At 38.0% G+C, this 22671-nt stretch overlaps 1 protein-coding gene and 1 long non-coding RNA gene across 15 annotated transcripts in view; one reads left to right on the top strand and one right to left on the bottom strand.

The window, feature by feature from the left end:
- LOC143732191 (uncharacterized) overlaps window positions 1-10980 on the top strand; it is a 36114-nt gene extending 25134 nt beyond the window's left edge. Inside the window, exon 4 of the long non-coding RNA XR_013201064.1 lies at window positions 8734-10980. This is a non-coding gene — a long non-coding RNA (uncharacterized LOC143732191). The remainder of the gene's footprint in view (window positions 1-8733) is intronic.
- Window positions 1-22671, bottom strand: part of nfic (nuclear factor I/C) — a 128002-nt gene that overhangs the window by 76304 nt on the left and 29027 nt on the right. For all 14 annotated transcript variants that reach the window (XM_077222966.1, XM_077222973.1, XM_077222971.1 and 11 more), the window contains exon 2: window positions 4085-4616. In XM_077222966.1, the coding sequence (XP_077079081.1) occupies window positions 4085-4616 (532 nt within the window). The remainder of the gene's footprint in view (window positions 1-4084; window positions 4617-22671) is intronic.

A 22671-nucleotide genomic window follows, 5' to 3' on the forward strand; every position in this document is an offset into this window, starting at 1 on the left:
TGAAAAATTCTCCTGTTATACCCCATTATGTGCTGCTTTGCTTCACAGGCTACTGGCCCTTTAAGAAGATAAGCACGCTGAACACCTCCCCCTGTTGGAGGCTGACAGTGCTGTGAACTTGACCTGAGCTGACCCTCTTTCTCCCACCCCTCCCAAATTTCCGCTGCCAGAGCACTGGAGCACATTCCAGCTCCTCAGTGTTTACTGAAAATGTGTATGCGTGTGTGTGTGTGTGTGTGTGTGTGTGTGTGTGTGTGTGTGTGTGTGTGTGTGTGTGTGTGTGTGTGTGTGTGTGTGTGTGTGTGTGTGCGTGTGTGTGTGTGTGTGTGTGTGCGTGCATGTGTGTGTTTACATCTTCCTGCTTGGCTGACTAACAGTGCATTCTCACATGTAAAACAAATGGATAGAGAGTCTATAGGTTTTAGTGCCTCTTTGTTCACCGAACACGAAGGGCAGGATACCGGGGCCTGGAGACTGAGCCTTGGCTTGATACCTGGCACAGAAGGCTCCTGTGCCACCAAACCAACCGTGTCTTCAGGTTCGCTCAAACCACCATCCTGTTTGTTTTGACAAGTGAAATATTTATTGTCCCAGCAAAACCTTCAGAGCTTGAGAGTTATAAAAAAAGATCAGAGGACTGGGGCACAAGCCAGGTCATGTGACCCTGCTGGAAACCGATACTGCTAAAACTGAGAGCTAGATAAATCGTATATCTCTAATGAGGCTGGTAGCCTAATCTTTTAAAAAATGTAATTAATTTGATCATCTTTCGAGGGAGCCGTTTCACCCCGAGAGACTTGTGGTTAAATCGTTTTGCGAAGCGTATAGTCTGTTGAATGAGAGAAGGAGGGCAGTAAGAGTATGAGTAATGGCCACTGTTTCTCGATCTGGCCGCCATGCGGGACCCCCGCCCCACCCTGCTCTTCACTCCATTAGCAAAGATACCGAAACAGAGCTGAAAGTTTCAGCGCACACACACACAAATACACACAGCTGCTGCTGCTGCAGAAACACTGCCAGGCCTGTTCAACTTCACCAAGATGAATGGAATTTGAGCATGCCTTGCAAGTGAAAGATGGCCCTGTGCCTTTAAGCGCAAATGCTGACTGTATGCCTCTTTTCACTCTCGCCTTCTCTTTCAGCCACTCCCCCTTTTTCTTTTCCTTGAGCTCCCTCTCCTTCTCTCTCTATGGTGCTGCCGTTAGTAGAAGTGAGGGTGAACGGACACAGTTCCTTATCGGACTGTTTACAACAAGGAGTTTGTAGGCTATTAGGCAGGTCAGGTGACATGTCTGACCCAGACAACTGAGGGTGAAGGTCGCCTGAGGGGGTGGAGAGAAAAAAGGGGCGGAAAAGAGAAAGAACGAGAGAGTAAGGGAGTTAAAGACAGAAAAAGGCAGGCTGCAACCGTAGATTTTCAAATGCCTGGAAAGCATTTCTATCCTTCTACAGCACTCATGCTGATGTGATATTGTTTTTATACAACAGATGACTAATAAAAGGTTCTTTTAGTTCCTAAAAAAGCTAAAGAATCAAATTGTATGTGTTGCCAAACAACAAACAGACTGGAACAGCATATGTGAGTGGAATGGTGTGACATCAATTTAATAAATACACTACCTTTTTTAAGATTTAGATTTATTTAAAAAAGAAATTAATACTTTTATTCAGCAACAAAATATTTTATTTCAAGTAAGGCTGCTAATTTGAACTTTCTATTCATCAAAGAATACTGAAAGAAATGTAATACGGTTTCCATAAAGGTATTAAGCAGAACAACTGATTTCCACATTGATAAAAAGTTACTTGAGCACCAAATCAGATTATTAGAATGATGCCTGAAGGATCATGTGACACTGTCTGGAGTAATGGCTGCAGAAAATTCAGCTTTGCCATAACAGGAATAAATTACATTTTGAAATATATTATAATTTTTGATCTAATAAATGATGCCTTGGTGAGACTTCTTTCGAAAAACTTTTGCAATTCTGTACTCTAGTCTGTATCACTGCAAACACAAGTGAAGTGATACAAATGATAAAAAGTTGCTGGACAGTTTTTCCAGTTTCCATTTACATGTCTGATTGGTATGCATAAATTTAAGGTGCATAAACACAAGACTTTTCTGTATATATAGATTTAGAGTATCGTGAAAAAGAGAATACACAATTCCAACACCATTGGGACCTGGTAATTTACTAAAAGGTTTGGAACACAGTCTAGCACAGAGGGAATTTGAGAGAGATGCTATCGCAACATTCACACATATGCCTACTTAGAACGTTGAGTCACTCTAACTGCTGCTGCACTACACACACACACACACACACACACACACACACACACACACACACACACACACACACACCATCCTGTCACATTGACCATTCAACTGAACTTATATGCATTGCACAGTCTCAACATACACACACCATTCTGCCCCAGATACTGAGCATCTTATAATTCTACAGAATTATTTCTGAATTACCGTGAACGGTTTTACTTTAAAGTTATATTTATAACTTCTATGTAATTTCTATAGACATCATCTGTGGCATGCTGCTAATTACCACAGAAAATAATGTTGACTCATGCTTTACTCATACTGGTTTTCAAAAACAAACGGAAAATGCATTTTCAGTAATACATATATAACGGAAGCTCAGGGAGAGCATAAATATGAAGTTTGTCCTTGAGTTCAAGAAATTTGCAGTAAAAAATGGTTGTTGATTAAGCCGTTAAATTGCCTGAATCATCTTTCTGAGGTCTGACTACTTTTCTAGGTGGATGAACTTCTGGTTACGGCTTATCAGTTTGAGTCCAGTGGCTGGAGTTTGCTTTATGGATAAATACAGCATATTCTTTCCATGTTGCTTACTGGTATCCTCGTGCAAATACCAAGTTACTAAGTTCACATTCAGTTTATTAAAGATATTATTGAATGTATTTATTAAATTCATATATTTGAAACAATGTGCAAGGTTGCTTGTTAGGCTTTAACTGTAAGCATATTACAGTAAATGCTTTATAAGTACATTTTTAATACTTTTTTTAAAAAACAATGATTAAATTGGTAATATTTTATTAAGTGGTCTCTTTTGCAAGTGCCAAGGCTGCGTTTATTTCATAAATACAGTAAAAACAGTAATATTTCAAAATATTATTTCAAAATTAAAATAAATGTTTTCTCTTTGAATACATTCTAAAAAGTCATTTATTTTTTGTGATAGCAAAGCTGAATTTTCAGCAGCCATTACTTCTTCATTGTCACTTCATTGTATTTATTACTTTAATAAAAGTATTCATTTCTTTAAAAAGAAAAATTGTACTGACTGCAAAGTTTTGAATGACAGTGTATATAAAAAATATAGAAATTCTGTGTTTATTTGAAGTTTATCTCTGCATATGTATCCTTTGAATACTTGTTGTTTCAAAATGATGCTTCATACTTCAGCAGAGTCAAACTTTTTAGGTCATAGGTTCAAATTCACAGATGATGAATGCAGGGTTAAATGGTACATCAGCTCATGTATCCCAAAAGCTTTCATAAAAGTTCTATTTCAACAAAAAACATTTAGTAACTTGAAACACATCTACCTGCCTGTCAGAGCTGACCCACTTATTTTAAATAATTTACTGTGTTTGGCTCTGCTTATGTTTTAAACTCCCTTTCTGTCTCTCTGATTAAAACCAACTTCCCGTCTGTGATTCTGACAGCACAGCTCGGGTTTGAAAAAGTCGACTAGTGCAGCGCCTCTGAATACGGTGTATTCTGTGGCCTGCAAGCCAAAGCTGCACTCAAATTTTGGCGCTCCTGGTACCAAGCAGCACAGGATGATGAGTCAACAGCTTTCTCAGAAAAGCAAGCCAGAGCATCTTTCTGTGATTTACGCCACATACCAAACTGCCACTCCACAAACTTAAGTTTTCTCTGTACCTTTGCACAACAGGACTTCCCAGTACTGTCATCACGGTTCAGCGGAAGCGTAGTTCTGAGAACCATCCGCTCCCCCAGGTACTGAATGGGCGAGGATTTGTTCACATGCGCGTAACCAATGTTAGTGTAGCAGGTGTGCAAACTCACCTCTCTCCTGCACAAAGTAGGCGAGGTAGAGGTCCAGCTCTTTGACGGACACGCTGATGTGATGGGGCTGGACGCAGAGAATGGGATTGGAGCACTGGCCACCTTTGACCAGCCGTTCCCCGTCCGTGCTCTCCAGCGGAATGCCCTTGAACAGAATCACCATCACCAGGTCCAGACGCCAGACCTTATCCGCCTGACGCAGGCAATCTATGCGCCTCATCTTCCCCTTCTGGTCTGGGTTCGAGAGGACGCAACACGGAGGCTTCTTCCCTGTGATGGACAGCACAAAGTCCTCCCGACACTCCGGACGGATGTCCTTGCGGAGCTTTGCGAGGAGGCGTGACGCCCACTTCTGTTTGACCTCGGGCTTCTCACCCAAGAGCTCATCCTTGACAGCGCGCTCTTCATCCTTGGTCATCCGCTTCTCGTGCTTTTTGAAATATTTGCGCTTGCGGGCCTGCAGGTTGAACCAGGTGTAGGCGAAGGCACGCACGTGCGGCAGCAGCGCCTCGATGAACGGATGGAATTCATCCTGGAAAAGAACAGCAAAAGACGAGTTATTCGTTGTGTTGTTTACTCATTGTATTTTCTGACAAGCAAAAGCCACATCTTTAGTTCAATTCGAGAACAAAGAGGAAATGAATCATCTTGGCTCTTTTCTGTATTGACGCATTTATTGAAATGTGTTGTTTCCCATTCGCTGTTGTTTACCAAAACAGAAAACGTAAATTCCAGATTTAATTTTTTCTTTAAAAAAAGTCTCAATGATATTCAACAGATTTCACAATTAATTGTGTTGAGTTTTCTATCGCACCCACAGTCCTCCATTGTTTCCATCTTTTGCCGAAGCCCCATGTGCAGTCATCATTTATCCAATTATGTTTTGTTGACTATTTTCACTTTCAGTGGTAAGTTTTCAACAACAACAACACACACAGATGTACCTCCCAGGCACGTTGCAGACCGCAGTCTCTTAACCGTTTAGTGCGGCATTCATTTGGTCTGACTAATTACTTCCATATTTGACCATTTCTAAAACCCTAAACTAGCACCAGACCGTGCTATAAATGTTACTAAAACCCCAACCGAACATTAAACATGCGCATCTATCAATTATCATTAACAAGACTTGAACCTCTGTGCACACTGCCGTGGCCATTTGTGCATGTGTGTGCATAAAACAGTCATAATGAGAGCGCTGCTTTACAGTTCTGTGATAATCATCAGCCAGAAAAATCCCCACATGCGAACGAAACTGTTCAATAGGAGGGTTTTGAACTTATGGCAAAGTAATGAAACTCAGAATCAAGCTGAATGATGTCAGCTGTTGCATCAATATAGCATGACATAGTTACCAGCGTGTCACTTCTGCTCAGGCACAATGCAACCACAGAGAGAGAGAGAGAGAAATGGCCAGGGGTTGCTTGGTCGCAGTAATTCAAACAGAGAGAAATAAAGAAATAAAGAAAAAAAGAAAGATAAATTCCCCAGTCTGGTTGTGCTGCGAGCACGGAGTAGGTTTTAAAGGAACATAATGAGACGTGACTTCGGCACGCTGTGGATCGCATGCGATAATCCAGTTTTAGAGCTTACGGCAGCGAAAGACTCTTACACTACTACAGCTGCTTCACAGAAACCATCTCCCGAAACACCAGAACTTTTACTGTATTCTAACCAACAATATCCCTTTCCTTAAACACCTTCCTCAAGACACAACCCTCAAGACCTCAACCCTCAAGACCTCAACTTACAGGCCATGAGCAAAAAATAAACCTTAGACATGTTTAGATAGGCCGTGGATACCAGGGGGGAGGGGGGATGGGGGGGGGGGGCAATGCTTTATGCAAATAATAAATGCAACTAGTCAAAATCATGCGTTTAGGATAGCATTTCAAAAATAGTACAGTTGGACACAAATCATGACAACCATGAACAAATCTACTTGAGATAAAAGAAAATACAACCCAGACTATGTTAATATACTTGCCTCAAGGGGGAAAAGGAATTATTATAATTTTTGACATTTCTGTTTATTACAATGCATACTTTACCAATGCATGTTGTGGGAAAAAACAGCCCCAAATATCTTTGAATCTAATCACAAATTATATCGTTTCTTTAGTGCAACATTTTGAAAGGACCCAATTTGCATATGTAACTTATTCAGACATGGAGAGCACAAAAACTGACTGCCCTGTCCTTGTGCTGCTCCACAACTGTGTTGAAAAGATTACCAAACCTCTTTCAAGAGTGTTCTCACTGAAATGGGCTGAAAAAGAAAACCATACTTAACATATTTTTTACACCCAATAGAAACAGCAGGGCAAAATGTTTTTATTTCCAGCTATCTAGCAATTTTTGAACCGGGATGAGCTGAAAGCAAACAGGGTGCAATAATTGGAAGGTTGAGAGGCCTGTAGACTCACTGTACACACTCACATCTGTAATCAGCCGACTCAGACGGAACTGATACAGTTACTGAGTAAACTTTACAAAGATTTACAAAGAAAGAAAGAAAGAATATGGGAAGTTAAGGCTGACAAAAACCAGAGAACCAAGCTGTACAAACAGACACAAGATACGATGTCCAAAAAACTGCTAAACCCGCTTCAGGTTCAACTGCATGCGTTTAGAGAAACAGTAAGGTCGTTTTATTTAGCTGTGTTAATGTCCAAAATAGTTTGACCTAAAATAGTTTTCCAAACTAAATTTGGATCCATTGAACAAATATTAAAACGGACATTCTGGCTTGAGAGCTCAGTGAAGTCTGGACACAATTTGCGCCCAGTGACAACGGAAATTTCCAGAAAGGAAACGCCAGGAGGAAATCGTGATTTCAGGAATAGAGGGGGATTAGAGATGGGCCTTGTATTTTCTTCTTTTTAGAGCTCCTTTCATTGCTCTAGCTTCAGCACCAACCACTCCAGCAAAAATAAACATTTTTTGGGCATTTTCTCCTTTCCGCAGCCTTGGAAAAAAGGCAGGTCAGATGAGGCCCATACCAGGATAAGGCACACACAGGACTGGGATGGGAAACTGTGTAATTTCTGCATCACTAGTGTCGCTAAACAGAATTGCAAACAGGTTTCCTGAACACAACCAAAATTATAAATCACAGTACGACAAAGGACCACTTCTGCAATAAAATAAAATAACTTAAGAAATAATGAATTAGTAAATAAATAAATGTGTACATTTATATATATAACATATAACACTTCAAACATCAATAACAGCTTTGAGTTGTCAATGCTAGCAAATGACCATGGTATAAGCGGGATAACCTATGGCTAGCTGTGCATTAAACAAGTCAGCTTCAAGTGGTTCTTTTCTTCCACATCGTGCATTGAAACCGTGGATTATCCCTTACATAATATATATATATATATATATATATATATATAATTATTATTAAACATTAAATAAACTTGGTAATTAATAATTTTGGATAATCAGGTGAGTTAAATACTTAATAAATTGAACTTGCTGATGCAAATGAAAAGATATGATTAATCATAAATGATTAAAAGATCTGGCATCTGTGCAAACACAGCATCACATTATGTAACACTTAAATTAAAAAAAGCTGCTGTTAAATTGATAATATATTAACATGTCACAATACTTCGGTTGAATTTTGTAATAATGTGGCAAGTTATATATGATTAGCTATATAAAGCATAAAAGAAAGTTTTAAAAATAAACTTTTAAATATTAGGTTTCAAATAACTAGCCACAATGAAAATAAACCTCCTAATTACAAGTTGTCCCTCTTCTTGATTATGTTGGTAGTAATTTTGTATTACTTTCTGTGTCGCTAAAGTGTACATACATTAAAACATCTGCAATTTATAGCATAATTTCTACCAGCAGAGACACATCACACAATACATACCATCATACAGCCAAGCTCTTGATAAGAATAAATGGTAAATGATGAGGAGAAACAACATCAGCTCAAATTGAACCTGTGTCACCCACATAAGCACCACAGCTCAATGTGTCAGAGCACACAAGGTCACATCTCTGGCCTGGAAATATATATTTTTAAACTCTCCGCTTTACTGCTACATTATTTACAACACAAACATGAAGACTTTTAGTGGAGAACTGAGAAGCATATTGCATTTCTTTCTTTCCTTCTTTCCCTATCCTGCCTACTCTGTCTTTTTCCATATTAGGCCTGGACGCGCTCCAACGGAATGCTCTGTTTTTACTACAATCAGTCTAAGAAGAGCGATCAGACTGCATTTCGTGTGCACATTAAGGATGAGAATGTTATTGATAAACACGGCTGATGAATGGCTTCATTATGGCAGATGAAGTGAGCATCTTTGATCTGACGGAGGCTGATGGCAAGGCGGCTGTGATAGCATGAGGGAAACGGTGACCACTGGAGTGTCCTAAAAAAGCCAGGCCTACCAACTCAGCCGCTCTCGCTCTGTCAGCCACACACACACACACACACACACACACACACACACACACACACACACACACAGCTGTATTTATGCAGTAATTGAATCATTTTGTTATTGCGGAGCTCAGGGAAATGTGTTTTTATTCCTGTCCGTTGCTCGGATACCATCTTTATTATGTCTTAAACAGAGAATGTGATTTTTTTTCTTTTGCGCAAATCTTTTTCCTAGGAAAGACAAAGAGAGAGAGAACGGGAATGAGAGAGGGAGTGGAGAAGTCCAAATTATGACAAAATTGGGGTGTTGCGGTCGCACACACCCACACAAAGTGTTGCTATGGTCATTCTGCGTGTCACAAGCATGTGTCCCGGGCAGAGCTTCTTCCAGACAGTTTTCCCCAAATTACGTGGTCGGGGGAATTGAAGATTGACTATGATCCTGAAAAATTAGAAGATTTTCCAAGACACATCATTAGCAATAAAAATAACTGCTACTTTTAAAACTACTATTTTAGTAAACCCATATGTAGCGATCAATTAAATGAATTGGTATCAATTCATACTTGGTATGATTCACCTTTCACCTCGTACAGAGAGCAATGTGCCAAGGGAAAGAAAATGCCAGTAAGCCTCGAATTTTTGTAACACTTCAATTTACCCAGAATGCCCTCTGAGCATTAACAGCAGACATTCACCCCCCACCCTTCCTGCACTGTTGCACTGCTGTTGCCAAAAGCACTTTCTTTCTTTTTCTACTGACTGGCTGAGAAGCGGGTCGTCTAGGATCTGGGTAATGGATTCAACTTCAACATTCTTTCAGAGACACAACAAAACAGGGAAGAGTAGGCATGCTTCTGTTTGGGACACATTTAGAATGAGATATTCTGGGTATTTCATTGTCCTGCATCCTTTCTAGACAAGTTTTACAGCAATAAAATATGCACTAAAATATCACCAAGCAAATATCATTTAAAAACTATTGAGCCGTATAGTAAATGGGAAATTGACACTTTTTTGATTAAAATGTATACAAACGTATAAGACAAAGTGTAATTATAGGTGCTCTAAGTGATCGCCATTTATTTTAAAGAAACGGTTCACACAAAATGCTAATTTTGTCATCATTTACTCACCCGCATATCTTGCAAAACAAGTATGACTTTCTTCTGAGTAAAACAAAAGGGGATATTTAGCAGAATGTCCAAGCTGCTCTTTTGATGAAAGCGTTAAAAGTGGATGTCCAGCAATATTTCCATAAAACATGGAATATAATCCATTGAATATTAATGCTCCTTGTGCTCCACAGAAAAGAAAAACATATTTTAAAATATTTAATAAAAATTCAGATAGTTTCTGCTATCACTGCTTGACATTATGTTCACTACCAAAATTATTTTTTAAGACTGTATTAGTCCACACTGTCTCACGTAAATCTGAAAGAAAAAACACTTGCTAAAATAAAAACAAAGCACTATGTACTTAAAGAATTAATAATTTAACCATGACAACAAGTTATATCTCTATAGTCCTTTGTGTGTCTTCCTTTCTAAATACTGTTGGATACATCTGAGAGCTTATCAAAGACACAGAGCACTGCAGGTTATTCCTCTGTGCCCAGTGGGCTGATGGGAGATGAGGTTCTGAATGCTGAGTGGATCAAAGTGGATGTTCTGTGACTCACACTGCCTCTTTCTTTTCCTCCCTCTCTTTCTCTCTTCTGCACAATCGCTGAGTCAGCCCTCTGCCACGCAGCATCATAATGTAGGGAGGGGGATGCTGGGTAACCAACCTCTCTCAGGAGGAAAGGCAGTGTGTGGACGATGTGCTGCAGTGATATTTGGGTTTGCTCTTTCGATTTAATGTGACATTTTTATTTCTAGTAGGAAACTAATAGAAATCTAGTAGAACTGTTAATTTAAAACAATAATATAAAAATGTGACGTAGCAAAATGCTAAAAACAGCAACATACGCTGCAGAGGCCAAAGATGCCAGTCTGAATGTGAGCAAAAAAAAACTAGTGCAAATGAGGTGCAAGACCACGTCCTGTACGAAAGACCAATGAGTCTTAGACATACAGTTTAAACAAACTCGATTCATCTTAAGTCTGTCGTACAGTACAGTCCAAAGCAATCCAGTCAATTATATGGAAATAAATTGGCCTCTAAAGTTAAATCAATCAGCATTTAATTTATTTGATTTTTTAAAATAAATTAACAGCCCAAATTTCTAGTTGTTTTTAATAATACTGCCTTATTTTTAGAAAGTTTTTAAATATGTATATAGATATAGAATTATAATTTCTCACTCATGGACTTAAGTGAACTTATTTCTACAAGTTAACAGCAAAAAGATTGATTAATATGGTGACCAGACCTACAAATACACACTTTCCTTACACATTGAGATAGATCAAATTTAATCTAACATCTTGTTGGCAACATTTTTTAATTCAATTACAATAAATAAATTCCTCCCCTTTAATCAGGCTAATTGAATTTTTGAGGAGAAAAGAACTACTGAAAACAAAGATCGTATGATAATATGGGGCAAAAAGATGGTGTGAAATTTCATTTCATAAGCACAAAGGACAACAGGAAAAACCAAAATGTATCTCTTCTAAAGCATACTCCAAAAGACGCATGTGACTTTCTATCATAGGATGAAGTCACAGGGTTCATGTTCCCATGACAGCTAAAAGCACCTGTTTCATTAGCATCTGAAATGCCATGGACCTCCCATTGATGGAACAAGTAGAGGGTTTGTTTACTTAAGATTTTAAACAAAGATGGACAAGCATAATTATATACAGGATTCAATCTTTGCAACAATTAGTGTCTCACAAACACTAGATCTTCAAGTCTTTGTTCCTCATGTGTCTGATGGAATGAGGGGAGTGGGGGAAGGAACAATTGCAAGCCTTCAATTAAAAACATAATTTGAAGGGATGGTTCACCCAAAATTGAAAATGTATTACTTACTCGCACACAAGTTGGGACTTTTATTGAAAGAGACAACATTTTCCCATGTTTTAAAGGGACTGTTCACCCAAAAATAAAAAATTTGTCATAATTTACTCACCCACCTCATGTTGCTCCAAACCTGTATGAGTTTCTTTCTTCTGTTGAACTCAAAAAAATATATTTTGAAGAATTTTGGTAACCAAACCAATCAACTATCAACTATTTGGTTACCTATATTCTTCAAAATATCTTCTTTTGTGCTTAACAGAAGAAAGAAACTCATACAGGATTGGAGCAACATGAGGTGGGTGACTAAATTATGACAACATTTTTATTTTTGGGTGAATAGTCCCTTTAAAACATGGGAAAATGTTGTCTCTTTCAATAAAAGTGCCAAAGAGTTTATCGCTAGGCCTTTCCTATTCAGAAAGCACCTGACTAACTTCAAACATCTTCCAGTGCCCTGATTTTGGCAGAGATTGGGGCTCACGAAACACGAAAGTATAATTGTGCGTGCAAAGAATTCAGTCGTATGGTATTTTCCACTCAGCAGTTGCTTGGTTCATTCGCAGAAGGGGTTGCCAGTTGTGAAAATGTCCCCAAGTTTCCTGGTTTCTAAATGACTGAGGACAAGATCACTGTGAACAAAGAAATGAAGCTCTGAAAGGTGTCAGACACCTTGCACCTAACCCACGCACACAAACTACAACCTTTCTGTGATGCAGCACAAAAGGTCAACTATTTTCCCTGAAATTATCAAGCAATATTCGATTTTCATTTAAGAGATAATTTCTCTCTATTTTTCCTTTTTTTGGCCTTATACACAAGAACAGAATGAATTTCTATGTTGGCTAAATCAATCGTAATAGCATTCTCATGTAAATTGCTGCATTCATTTTATTTACTCTAAGAATGATTTTACGAATTATTTACACTGTTCTGCTTGTGTTTCATGCATGAGGCCCAATGCCGTTTCCACCTCTTCTTCTCTGATTAAAGTCAACATAAAATCAAAACTGACGCTGTGCACATTCAATGCATGTTCTTTTTGTGAACGATTCATCTGTGCATGTTATAGAAAAGGGGAAATTTTTTTGCAATTAATCTTTCGTCAATGACTTGCTCGTCCTACAAAATGACTTCCCTTTTCCACTGACATTTACTTGGTGATGCAGCGTGGGCTACTAGATAATGTTGACCAATACACAAATAGCTAATTAGAGACAGTTACATTCTGGTACATAACATCCAATCAATTCCCATTGAATAAAATCAAGCCCTGGTCTACATTTCTTCTCACTGAATATCCTCTTTCACTTGGAAATACATGTCACATTATGGAAATAAAATGGGTTGAGAATGACAGTTGACATTGACTACAGAAATTGTGCTTGTTGAACCCTCATTTTCTCATCTCATCTCTTTTCTAGGGGATAAATACCCTCCCATTTTCACATGTAATCTATTGCTTAGCAGAGAAGCACATGGGTATAGCATTTCCTACTTTAAAATATGAGAAGAAACGTCATTTGCAATGCTTTTAACTTCTGTAATGAGACATAGGCCTATTTCCAAAGCAAAACAAAACATTTAGTGGGAAATAAACTATAGGATGAGACTTGATTTTATCCATAGGAATTGACTAAATCGTGAAAAGGGGCCTATGATAACAGCATTTACAGCATTCACGCAGCCTTGACAATGCCATCTGTAAAAGTCATTTCACAGGCAGAGAAAAATTATCATGAAGATTAAAAAACAAACAATTTTTCTCCAGAATAACATGAAGTGATGAATAATGCACAATAAGACACAGTAGTGACATGTTCATCAATCACTATTGTTGAAACGTTACTGTTAAATACCCTCTTCAAACAAATATGCCAGCAGTTATTAATAATCTACTTTGTCTTCCTGTCCACTGTATAGTCTGGTGAATACAGCTCATTCCCTCGCTCCACCCATTCACACTTTTAGAGGAAGGGACAGCTGTAGCTTCGTCGTCTTAGCATACATGCTGACCGCAGAACCGCAAATACAAACAGCCCAGCGACTCCAAGCCCAAACACTCTCTAACAAACACACAGGCCGCAGTTTGTTCTTATGCTGTTTGATCATTAGGGACTGCTAGAAAGGCTGGGGCATAACGGTGCTCCTGGGAAACAGCTGTGCCTTCCCAGAATTGATTTGCGCAATGAAGCACAAAGCCACACAAAGCTCTCGTCTGAGTGCCAATCAATGCAACTTTTATTCCGCCATAGGGCTGCACGATATTTTTTAGCATCGATAATGCCATGTGCGCATCTGCGATGTGCCATGTCAAGTATATGGGATCATAGTTGATCTGCACGGAGCAGACACCACGGTTCAAAACGCATTTGATTCTCTAACTGATTGCAAAGTTTAACCATCATAGAGCAAAATGTATCATTTGCATGTGTTTTAGGTCCTGTTAGTTTAAATTTTTAAGCGATTTTAAGCCATTTGAGCACAAGATGACACGACAGAGAACTCAATTCGAAACGCGTGTTGTAACATCCGTACCTGAATACTGTTAGACTTACTGAAAAACATAAAGCACTGTTAATTTCATGCATCTTGGTTCTATTGTATTTATATGCTTGTCATTTGTTTATTTTCTATGCAGTTTTTCTCCCCTACGAAATCACCCCAATCATTAAATCTTTACAATTCTTTCTCTGTATGTTGCTCTCCTTTTTTAGAACTTTTGTCCAGTATTATTTTGAACTGCTGCTGGTTATCATTGCTGGTGTTTACAACCCATTTTACTTTTGTAAGGATATTTTAAAATGAAGGGCACATTTTGGTTTTATTTATCAGGAATATCAGGATCATCTCATTGTATTCCAATGGCTTCAAAACCATTGTCATTTGCTATTATTGGTGCAATCATTATTATATTCCATTTACCAATATTATTTTTTTTAAATGCATTACTACCCACAACAGTATAATTAAAGCAATGCTCAGCCTCTAACAAAAGTAGTAATATTTAAATGGTTTAGATTAGATGCATTATTTATTTGATATATTTAAATATGCTTATCTTTTCAAGCTTATCTTAAATTAATGCCAAATGTAATTGCCATTTACAAATTAAAAACTAAATTTTAAAGTGTTTAAATGTTTGTGCTTAGAAATGTTAAATATTACATATTAAACATTTGATACACCCAAATAACTCAATAAAATACCATGGAAATATATCAGACAAATAAACTTAATTCATTTTAGAACTGACTGAATAAACAGTTTGAGCAGCGATTCCAGCATCAAGAGTTTTCCAGACTCATAGGGTAAATTAGAGCAGCAAGCTGTTTGGAAAATGCAATGCATCCACTCAACTTGAGCTATGACCTTTGCATGCCATAACCATAGGCATCCATAATAGAGGATTAGAGAGAATAGCTGGGCCACCCAACTACAGACCCAATCTTTACATGATTCTGAATCTCTCTCTCTCTCTCTCTCTCTCTCTCTCTCTCTCTCTCTCTCTCTCTCTCTCTCTCTCTCTCTCTCTCAGCTGACCATTGAGACTAGCTTAAGCTCGGCACTTGCTTCCATTTGCTCTCAATAGCCAGTTTACAAAGGTCATGACCCCGAGGTACTCTAATCAGACATATATGAAAGCATCAACCTGCATTTGCTTGACAAATACAACAACCAACATCAAAAATGCATCCGGTGTTTTAGATTAGACTGATTATATTGCTGCAAAATAGTGCAGACTTTTTTTGGGTTTAGCTTAACTTTGATTACAGGTTCAAAGATTAAGCAAGAATGCATTGTGCCAATAGTGCCATTTTTTTGCACTTTCTGCAATGTTTCACTAGCGGCCAATTCACTAAATGATTTATGCAAAATCAGGTTACGGCACCAAAATCTGAAAAGCATCGCTGCACCACTGTGATTCAGATACCTAAATCAGCTCTTTAAAAGTGTACTCGTCTACACCAGCCATCTGGATATGTGCCCAGTTATAACGCTCTTCTCCATTAATTGGTCATCATTTGATGAATAACTGCTGCCATGATCAATAGAAAATAGACACAAACATCCCTTTTAAGTGAAATTGTGTTTCTGTTTTCCACAGGAGGTAGACATTTAAAAAAGACATCAAATGCATCACTTACATATTTTCATTATTTAGCCTACCTACAATTAACATATATGCTTTTGGATGACACTTTTATCCAAAGTGGCACACCTTCAAGGCACACAATTTTTAGTGGTAATGTTTTCAGGGCCTTTGCATTGCTAATTTGCTATATTAGTAAAACAATATTTTGAACTGAAATTTGAAAAAATTATGACACGGCAAAAATGTACCTGCATGAAAAAAAGCTTTATTTTTATCTAGAAAAGGAAGGACTGTCAAGACAAACTTTGAATTATGTCTTGACAAAATGGTCTGAAAGCTTAAAGGGGCCTGGGTCAATCTTTTTTCCATAGATAACCTGGACGGCCCTTGGTCACAGGTCCCAGTACAATGCCCACAGTTAAACCATAAAGAAGACAGCTCTGGATCCTACCATGTGACGTCTGCACACAATGACACGGTTACCTCAGGTAACCTCAGATTATTACCCTTTCTGCCCTCACTTACTCTCTCTGTCACACACACACACACACACACACACACACACACACACACACACACACACACACACACACACACACACACACACACACACACACACGCACGCACGCACGCACGCACGCACGCACACACACACACACACACACACACACACACACACACACACACACACACACACTAACAGTTAGCACAGTAATGCACTTATCTTTAGGCCTCTATATCTCTACAAACAGCCAACCACACCTCTCAGTTCAAGTGCATTACTACTGAACTGGATGCACACCTGGTAAACCAACTGTTACCGTTAAGTACAGCCAATCACAGAGCTTCAGTCTAAAGCGCTTATTCATTTTCAATCAGGTTGATAGTGGTGTAAAACCTAGACATGGCACTCAGTGACTGCCATGCAACCTTAATCCCACAGTTTTTAAATACACACTGTATTTGGATACTATAATCCAGCTGTTTCGCTCATCTGATCATCACACACTTTCATTTAAACATGGGAAGCTTTCACTGACCTCTCTTCTGTAATGTTGAGAGGGTGTGCATTTGAAAAACTAGGGAATTGTGCCAAAACCAATTAAATGGAAAAGAACAGTACTATTCCTCCAATAATATCCAACTGAAAAACATGTCGCAGTGAAGATGATTTGATCATTTTTCATACTAATATTGCCACTCAAGGTGAATTATTCTGAAAAAGATAGACCAGTTCTACAGCATACTACAACCTCAGTCCAAAATCAAATATTCACCTTACAAATAAAAGCCAGATCTATAGGCAAACCTGCTGAATTTACATTTTACAATCATAAAACAACAGAACAATAGAAAAACAATAGCTCAGCATTTACACGCTACTGTATATTAATAATGGATGAGTATAGAACAACCAAGCATGAACATATGTAGCTTGGAGAAACTCAAACGCTTCAGAGTGGGGCAATGTGCAGCAATAAATAAAAAGCTTTCAGATCTGAAAAGTATAAAAGAACACGCAACCTATAAAAAAATTAAGATTACCTGCGTTTGCGCAATCTCAATTGGGAGGATTGACTATGACGTTTGAGGTCCCGCGCATACGTCATTATGTGACAGGAAGCTTGTGCTCCAGGACCGTTTGCAGAGGCTGTGAATTACAGGTAATAATGTTGTAAATAATGTTTGGTTTCTTGCACAGACCGATCGTTTTGTTTCTTGCACAGACCGATTGTTTTGTTTCATAAGACCTAAATGTATCGTCAGGAGCCGCCATTATTATTCATTTTGTTTTGCCTTTATATGTTTTTTGACTCCCAAAGTGAGGGTAGCCGTTGACATTATATGAATCTGCAAGGGCCACAGCCAAAGCTAAAAATCTTCTTTACTGTTCTACTGAAGAAGAAGAAACACCTACATCTTGGATGACCTGAGAGTAAAATAACAGCAAATTTTCATTTTTGGGTGAACTATTCCTTTAAAAACATTAATGGCAGCCACATTATCAGATAACCTTTTGTGAGTCTGTGTGGTAGTCCTGTGTTTGGATAGTTTTAAGCCAATTTTTTTTAAACATAAATGACCCTAAAAGATGGAAAGGCATAGCATTTATAATAGTGTCATATGGTACTCAGAGGGGATACTCATCACAGGGTTTTTTTTTATTTATTCGGCCCTTTTTCTAAACTTTAAATAAATCTTGAGAATTGCACCCCATGGATAAATCTATTTGTCAGCCCTCATTTCCAAATGAACATACATAACATCAGTAAAACACTTTTGCAGTCACCACAGTTTTTTAAATAACACTATTGCATAATCAAATTATTTAACAGAAGCAGTTAAAATGCTTTAAGTGTCACACATCCTTCTATCAACCCATTTAAGAATAATCTCCCTTACATTTATCATGAATATATTTTACTGGATGAATAATTATTTTGGCATGGCAGTTATGCTTGTCTGCGAACAACAGTAACAAAAGGATGCCAAGCTTAGTGATAGGTCAATTGGCCAAATGGGATGCACCCCAATATTTGGTCTTATCAGAATCAATAACAATGGAAAAAGGCACCAAATTAAAGGAAAAGCAGTGTTTTGACTTTAATTAAGAAATGATGACAGAAGTGGGGAAGGTTGTGATGGGGCTTTCGGTCGGTCTGAAGGGTCTTGGATACTGGATGACCAAAACAGAGCAGGACTCGTTGTCTTTCTCTCTGTGGGTTTAATTACATTAGCCCTGTAATTGAATTTAGCTGAGGCTTCGGCTCATTCTCTGACAGCATGGTTCTAATCCTGGGAAAATCAACTGGGTCTTCCCTCACCCTCTGAATCTTTTGGTCTCAGTGTACCATGGGATAAGATCAGATCTAAATATCCCAAATCAAATTAAATCTACTTCCAAGCAGTATGAATAATTTATCAGCCCAAAAAAGGGTCAGTTACAGATCATTTCAATTATTTAAGAGTCAAAACAAAATTTCAGGCTAGTTAACTCTAATTCAGCCTAGTTTTGCTCCTCCAGTAGGGGTGAACAGGTTAAAGTGTGTGTTTTCACTTCATGTCCGCTCAAATAAAACCCGTTAAGTAGTCGATTTGTCTGATAGACAACAGGTGCATCTCAAACAGGCCTTCAGTCAGAGCCGGAGACCATTGATTGTTCTTGTAATGACTACCTCTTCCAATTAATAAAGATAACCACAGTGTTGTATACATTCACTGCGGATTCAAGATAGCCAGCTTTCTGGTGATTCTGAGGTTTCGGTCAAATAGTGTACATGCTATTTTAGCTATCTATAAAACATAATATGCTTCAAACGGTTAGGTTATTAATGTAAATATGCACTACTTTAACGACAAGATGAGACATTTTAGCTGTTGTGGAAAAAACAAATAAAGAATACCAGTCACAGCAGCAAGTATGGCACGCTCAACTCAGAAACTCTGGCCTTAAAATTACCTTAGAGTTTCCCAGCAGTAAATACGACTTGAGAGGGCATTCATGTACAATTTCCGACTAGGAAACTAGTATTTACGATAATTCCGACAGCACATAACATTATGGCAGCATTAGGCCCGTTTTTCTTCTCGCGTTGCTTTCACTGAAAACAGCCAACTTCACTCACAGAAAAATATGACAGTTTCAACTGTCTACAGTTTGCGTAAAAAATGCCATTAGGAAGTAAAACGGTCATGCCTTTTGCAAACGCTCTATTCACTGTTATTTAAATGTGGCCATTAGTCACAATACACTCCAATAATTTTTTCCCACTTTAAAAGAGTTAAAAGAGTCAAAATTTTTGATCATTTGTTTGAAAAGGGCATTTTGACCTGGTTTTGCCATTACATCATGCAGACAACTTCATGGTAGTTGAACAGAACGTTCTGATTTCATTTTACCGAGAAATGAGAGAATCGTTACAAATAGCTATTTTGGGGAAATGCTGGTGACCGTATTCAGCAACTTGGTAATTGAGAAAACAATGAAACAAAGATTAACATTCAATTTATCTCTGTGCTCAGAAATTGCTTTGCATGCTCTACTACAACGTCAATGTGAATGCCTGTGAAATCTCTAAAGACCAAAATGCATCAATATGATAAGTTCTACACATTTTTATTCGCATTTCAGTTCAACATTCCACATAAAACATGTAAGATAATCAATATTTCACCATATGTGTGACTTGATATATGGCAGAAACCAGTGCTGTGCAGATTCTGAAAGAGATGAACTTAAACTGTCCTCAGTGCTACTGATTTTTGTCAGTTCTCTGTCAGAAGTAAGGCGAGAATAATTTTCTGAAGCATGCAGAAACTCTTTGACTGAAAGTGCATGAACTCTTGAAGTCAGTGTTTCCCCCCCAACAACAAAGAGCGAGAGGATGTCAAAACCTGCTTAACCCTTTTTTGACCTTGCACCACTCAAAAAAACTAAATGGTAGGATGAAGGTAAAGTGTTTTCTCTCCCCTTCTCTTTACACCTCTCAGCCTTCTTTTTCTCTCCCTCACTCTCCTCATGGTTACATTCAATTACATAACCAGCTAGCCTGCTAATCTCCATAATCCGAGTCATGCCACAACAGGGCCCCGTACAGAGCTCAAGAACAAAGCCTGCACTAAAAATTCTCATCTTCCTCTGTGAGCGTTGAGGACTGGTGAAGAATGCTTCCTACAAGCTGTACCAAATGTAATTTCCACACTCAGACCAGGCAAAAGTGACTGTCTTCTTTTCACAGATAATGTGTCTTAAAAGAGGCTCTTTAAACTATCTCCTTAAATTTGATAAGACCTCATAAAATCTAAATTAGAATTTGTGGCTTTTAGTCCATGTGCTTAGATCAGATATTCACTTAAATAACAATGTCTTTCCCCCAATACTATTTGCAACCATGGCTGTGACAACTAATTAAAGTATATATATTAAATAAAAGGATCGTTAATATTATATTTAATAAAATAATATTTAATGATATTATTTGATAAAAACTATTTATTGACATGTATTTAAATATATAATAAAAGTGCAATTATTTAATTATATTAAATAATTATATTTATTTCTAAAAAAGGGGCAAGCCTGTCAATATGTCCGGTCCAAATTTCCTGTGTCTTTATAAAATCCAACAAATAATTTTATTCAACAAACTCGAAATGCCCGAAAACCTTGAACTTTCATTATTTTCGCTTTTCATTATAAATCATTTACTTTTGCAAGAGCTTTTCATCATAGATTCTTTCTCAACCAGTTTCATACTAAGAATGTTCAAATACTGTATGATTTAAAAACCGAAGATAATTACAAAACAAACAACAACTGTTCTGTCAACAAATAAACATAATATTAAGAAGAAGAAAAATAAACCTGGCATTGCATCGTACCAATTTGTTGCTCTGGTCTATGCTAAAGGTATAAATGTAAATGTCATGTTAATGACATGGCACTCAGCTCTTCAAGAAATCTAGCTATGGCAGTCTACAAAAAGAACAGTGCATAACCCATTTTTAAATGCAAATGAATAATAAACCAACTAATTCAGCATTATCACTAAACTGGCACGTTGATCAGTGAACGAGCTGCTTAGAAAAATGACTGCCCCACTTTTGCCATGTAGCAAGCCAGAGTCATATTAGGTCATAGCCAAGTGTTGACGTGTCCTCTTGCTTTCCCAGCACTGCTCTGTTTGGCTCAGATCCTAATTCATAGAGATATCTGTCTAGGCCTGTAGTGTGCAAACACACACACACACACACACACGCATATACATATATATGTTAAAGCTAAAACTGGAGGCCTATAGCTTGCCTCCAGTTTTAGCTTTGACACCTTTGATTCTTTTTTATCTGTTATATGTGCGAGGCAGAAATAAAACGCACATGCACAGAGACACCTCACACCGGAGAAAGAGGCGAAAGAGCACGTCAATAGAATAGACTTCAACATCTGCAACGAGACAAAGCAGATATAAACAGATGTTCTCTCACAGAGGCGGTGAGATTAACTAAAAATTATTAAATTATTAAAAGATTACAAAGAAACTATAACAAATTGGGAACTCATCAGAGGATATCATCAGATTTTACTGAAAAAAAAAATTTCAACATGCCTGTATGCCTGTACTCATAAGTCCTAAATGGGACCTGACAGCATACTGAATAATTACATATTATCGCTACACTTTTTATGGAGATACGTCACAGAAAATATCTTTTTGGCTATGCCATAAAGCCTTAATTGCCGGTCAGAACTTCTGCCCTTAGCTTGACAATCCTCCTGCACACACCACTAATACAAAAGCTTTCTTTCTCCTTCGTCCTTCCTCGAAATGATCCCATGCAGCAACATTCTTTTCTCCAACGCAGCCCTCAGATTGTGATGAAGTGTTGCTCTGGTGTGTTTTAAAGCAGCTCCTGCCCTTTATCAAAATAACAAATTGATCTGCAAATCACTGCATCCCAAAGTGCAAGAGCGGGTAATAATTTACCTATGATTTGACTTTAATATTTCTTTGTTGGAGAAGATTTTAACTCATATCTGGGCTGTGTGCCTAGAACATGATTTTGGGTCCAGAGAGAGTGATAGAGAGATACTTTCCAGTGTTGCCGATGCCACAAAGTCCAGTGGGCTTTTCATACAACTTTCCTCATCTATCGGTCTCTCTTTATCTTGTTTCTGGACACCAGGTTTCTCAGTGATGACAGCTATTTATGAAGTTATACAGCGTAATTCACCACATACACATCCAAAAAAGCTCTTGGTGATACTTAACTTTCACGCAAGAATCACAAGCAGATTCTCATGTTTTGTCACTCAGACACAATGAGAAACGTTATCTCACGAAATCAGAACTGAAGAGTTTTAGGAGCTCTCCGCTTTGAGATAAGGCGATGGTGGTTTAACACGAGAGTGTAATTGAGAACGCAAGAATGCCAAGTTTCATTCTATTTCAAGTTCCTGCAAAACAAAATTAAATGCATCACCACAGGTCATTATTCAATCGCATGTCAGCGGAACAATGAACAATGCGTCAGAACCCCAGCGGCATACCTTATGGATTCCGTTTGCATGGCTTTCTTAATATATCAGGATCTGGATCATCCTTTTTC

The sequence above is a fragment of the Siphateles boraxobius genome, unplaced genomic scaffold, assembly GCF_051911475.1.
Source record: "Siphateles boraxobius isolate OS27281-9 unplaced genomic scaffold, OSU_SipBor_1 9, whole genome shotgun sequence".
Taxonomy (NCBI): domain Eukaryota; kingdom Metazoa; phylum Chordata; class Actinopteri; order Cypriniformes; family Leuciscidae; genus Siphateles; species Siphateles boraxobius.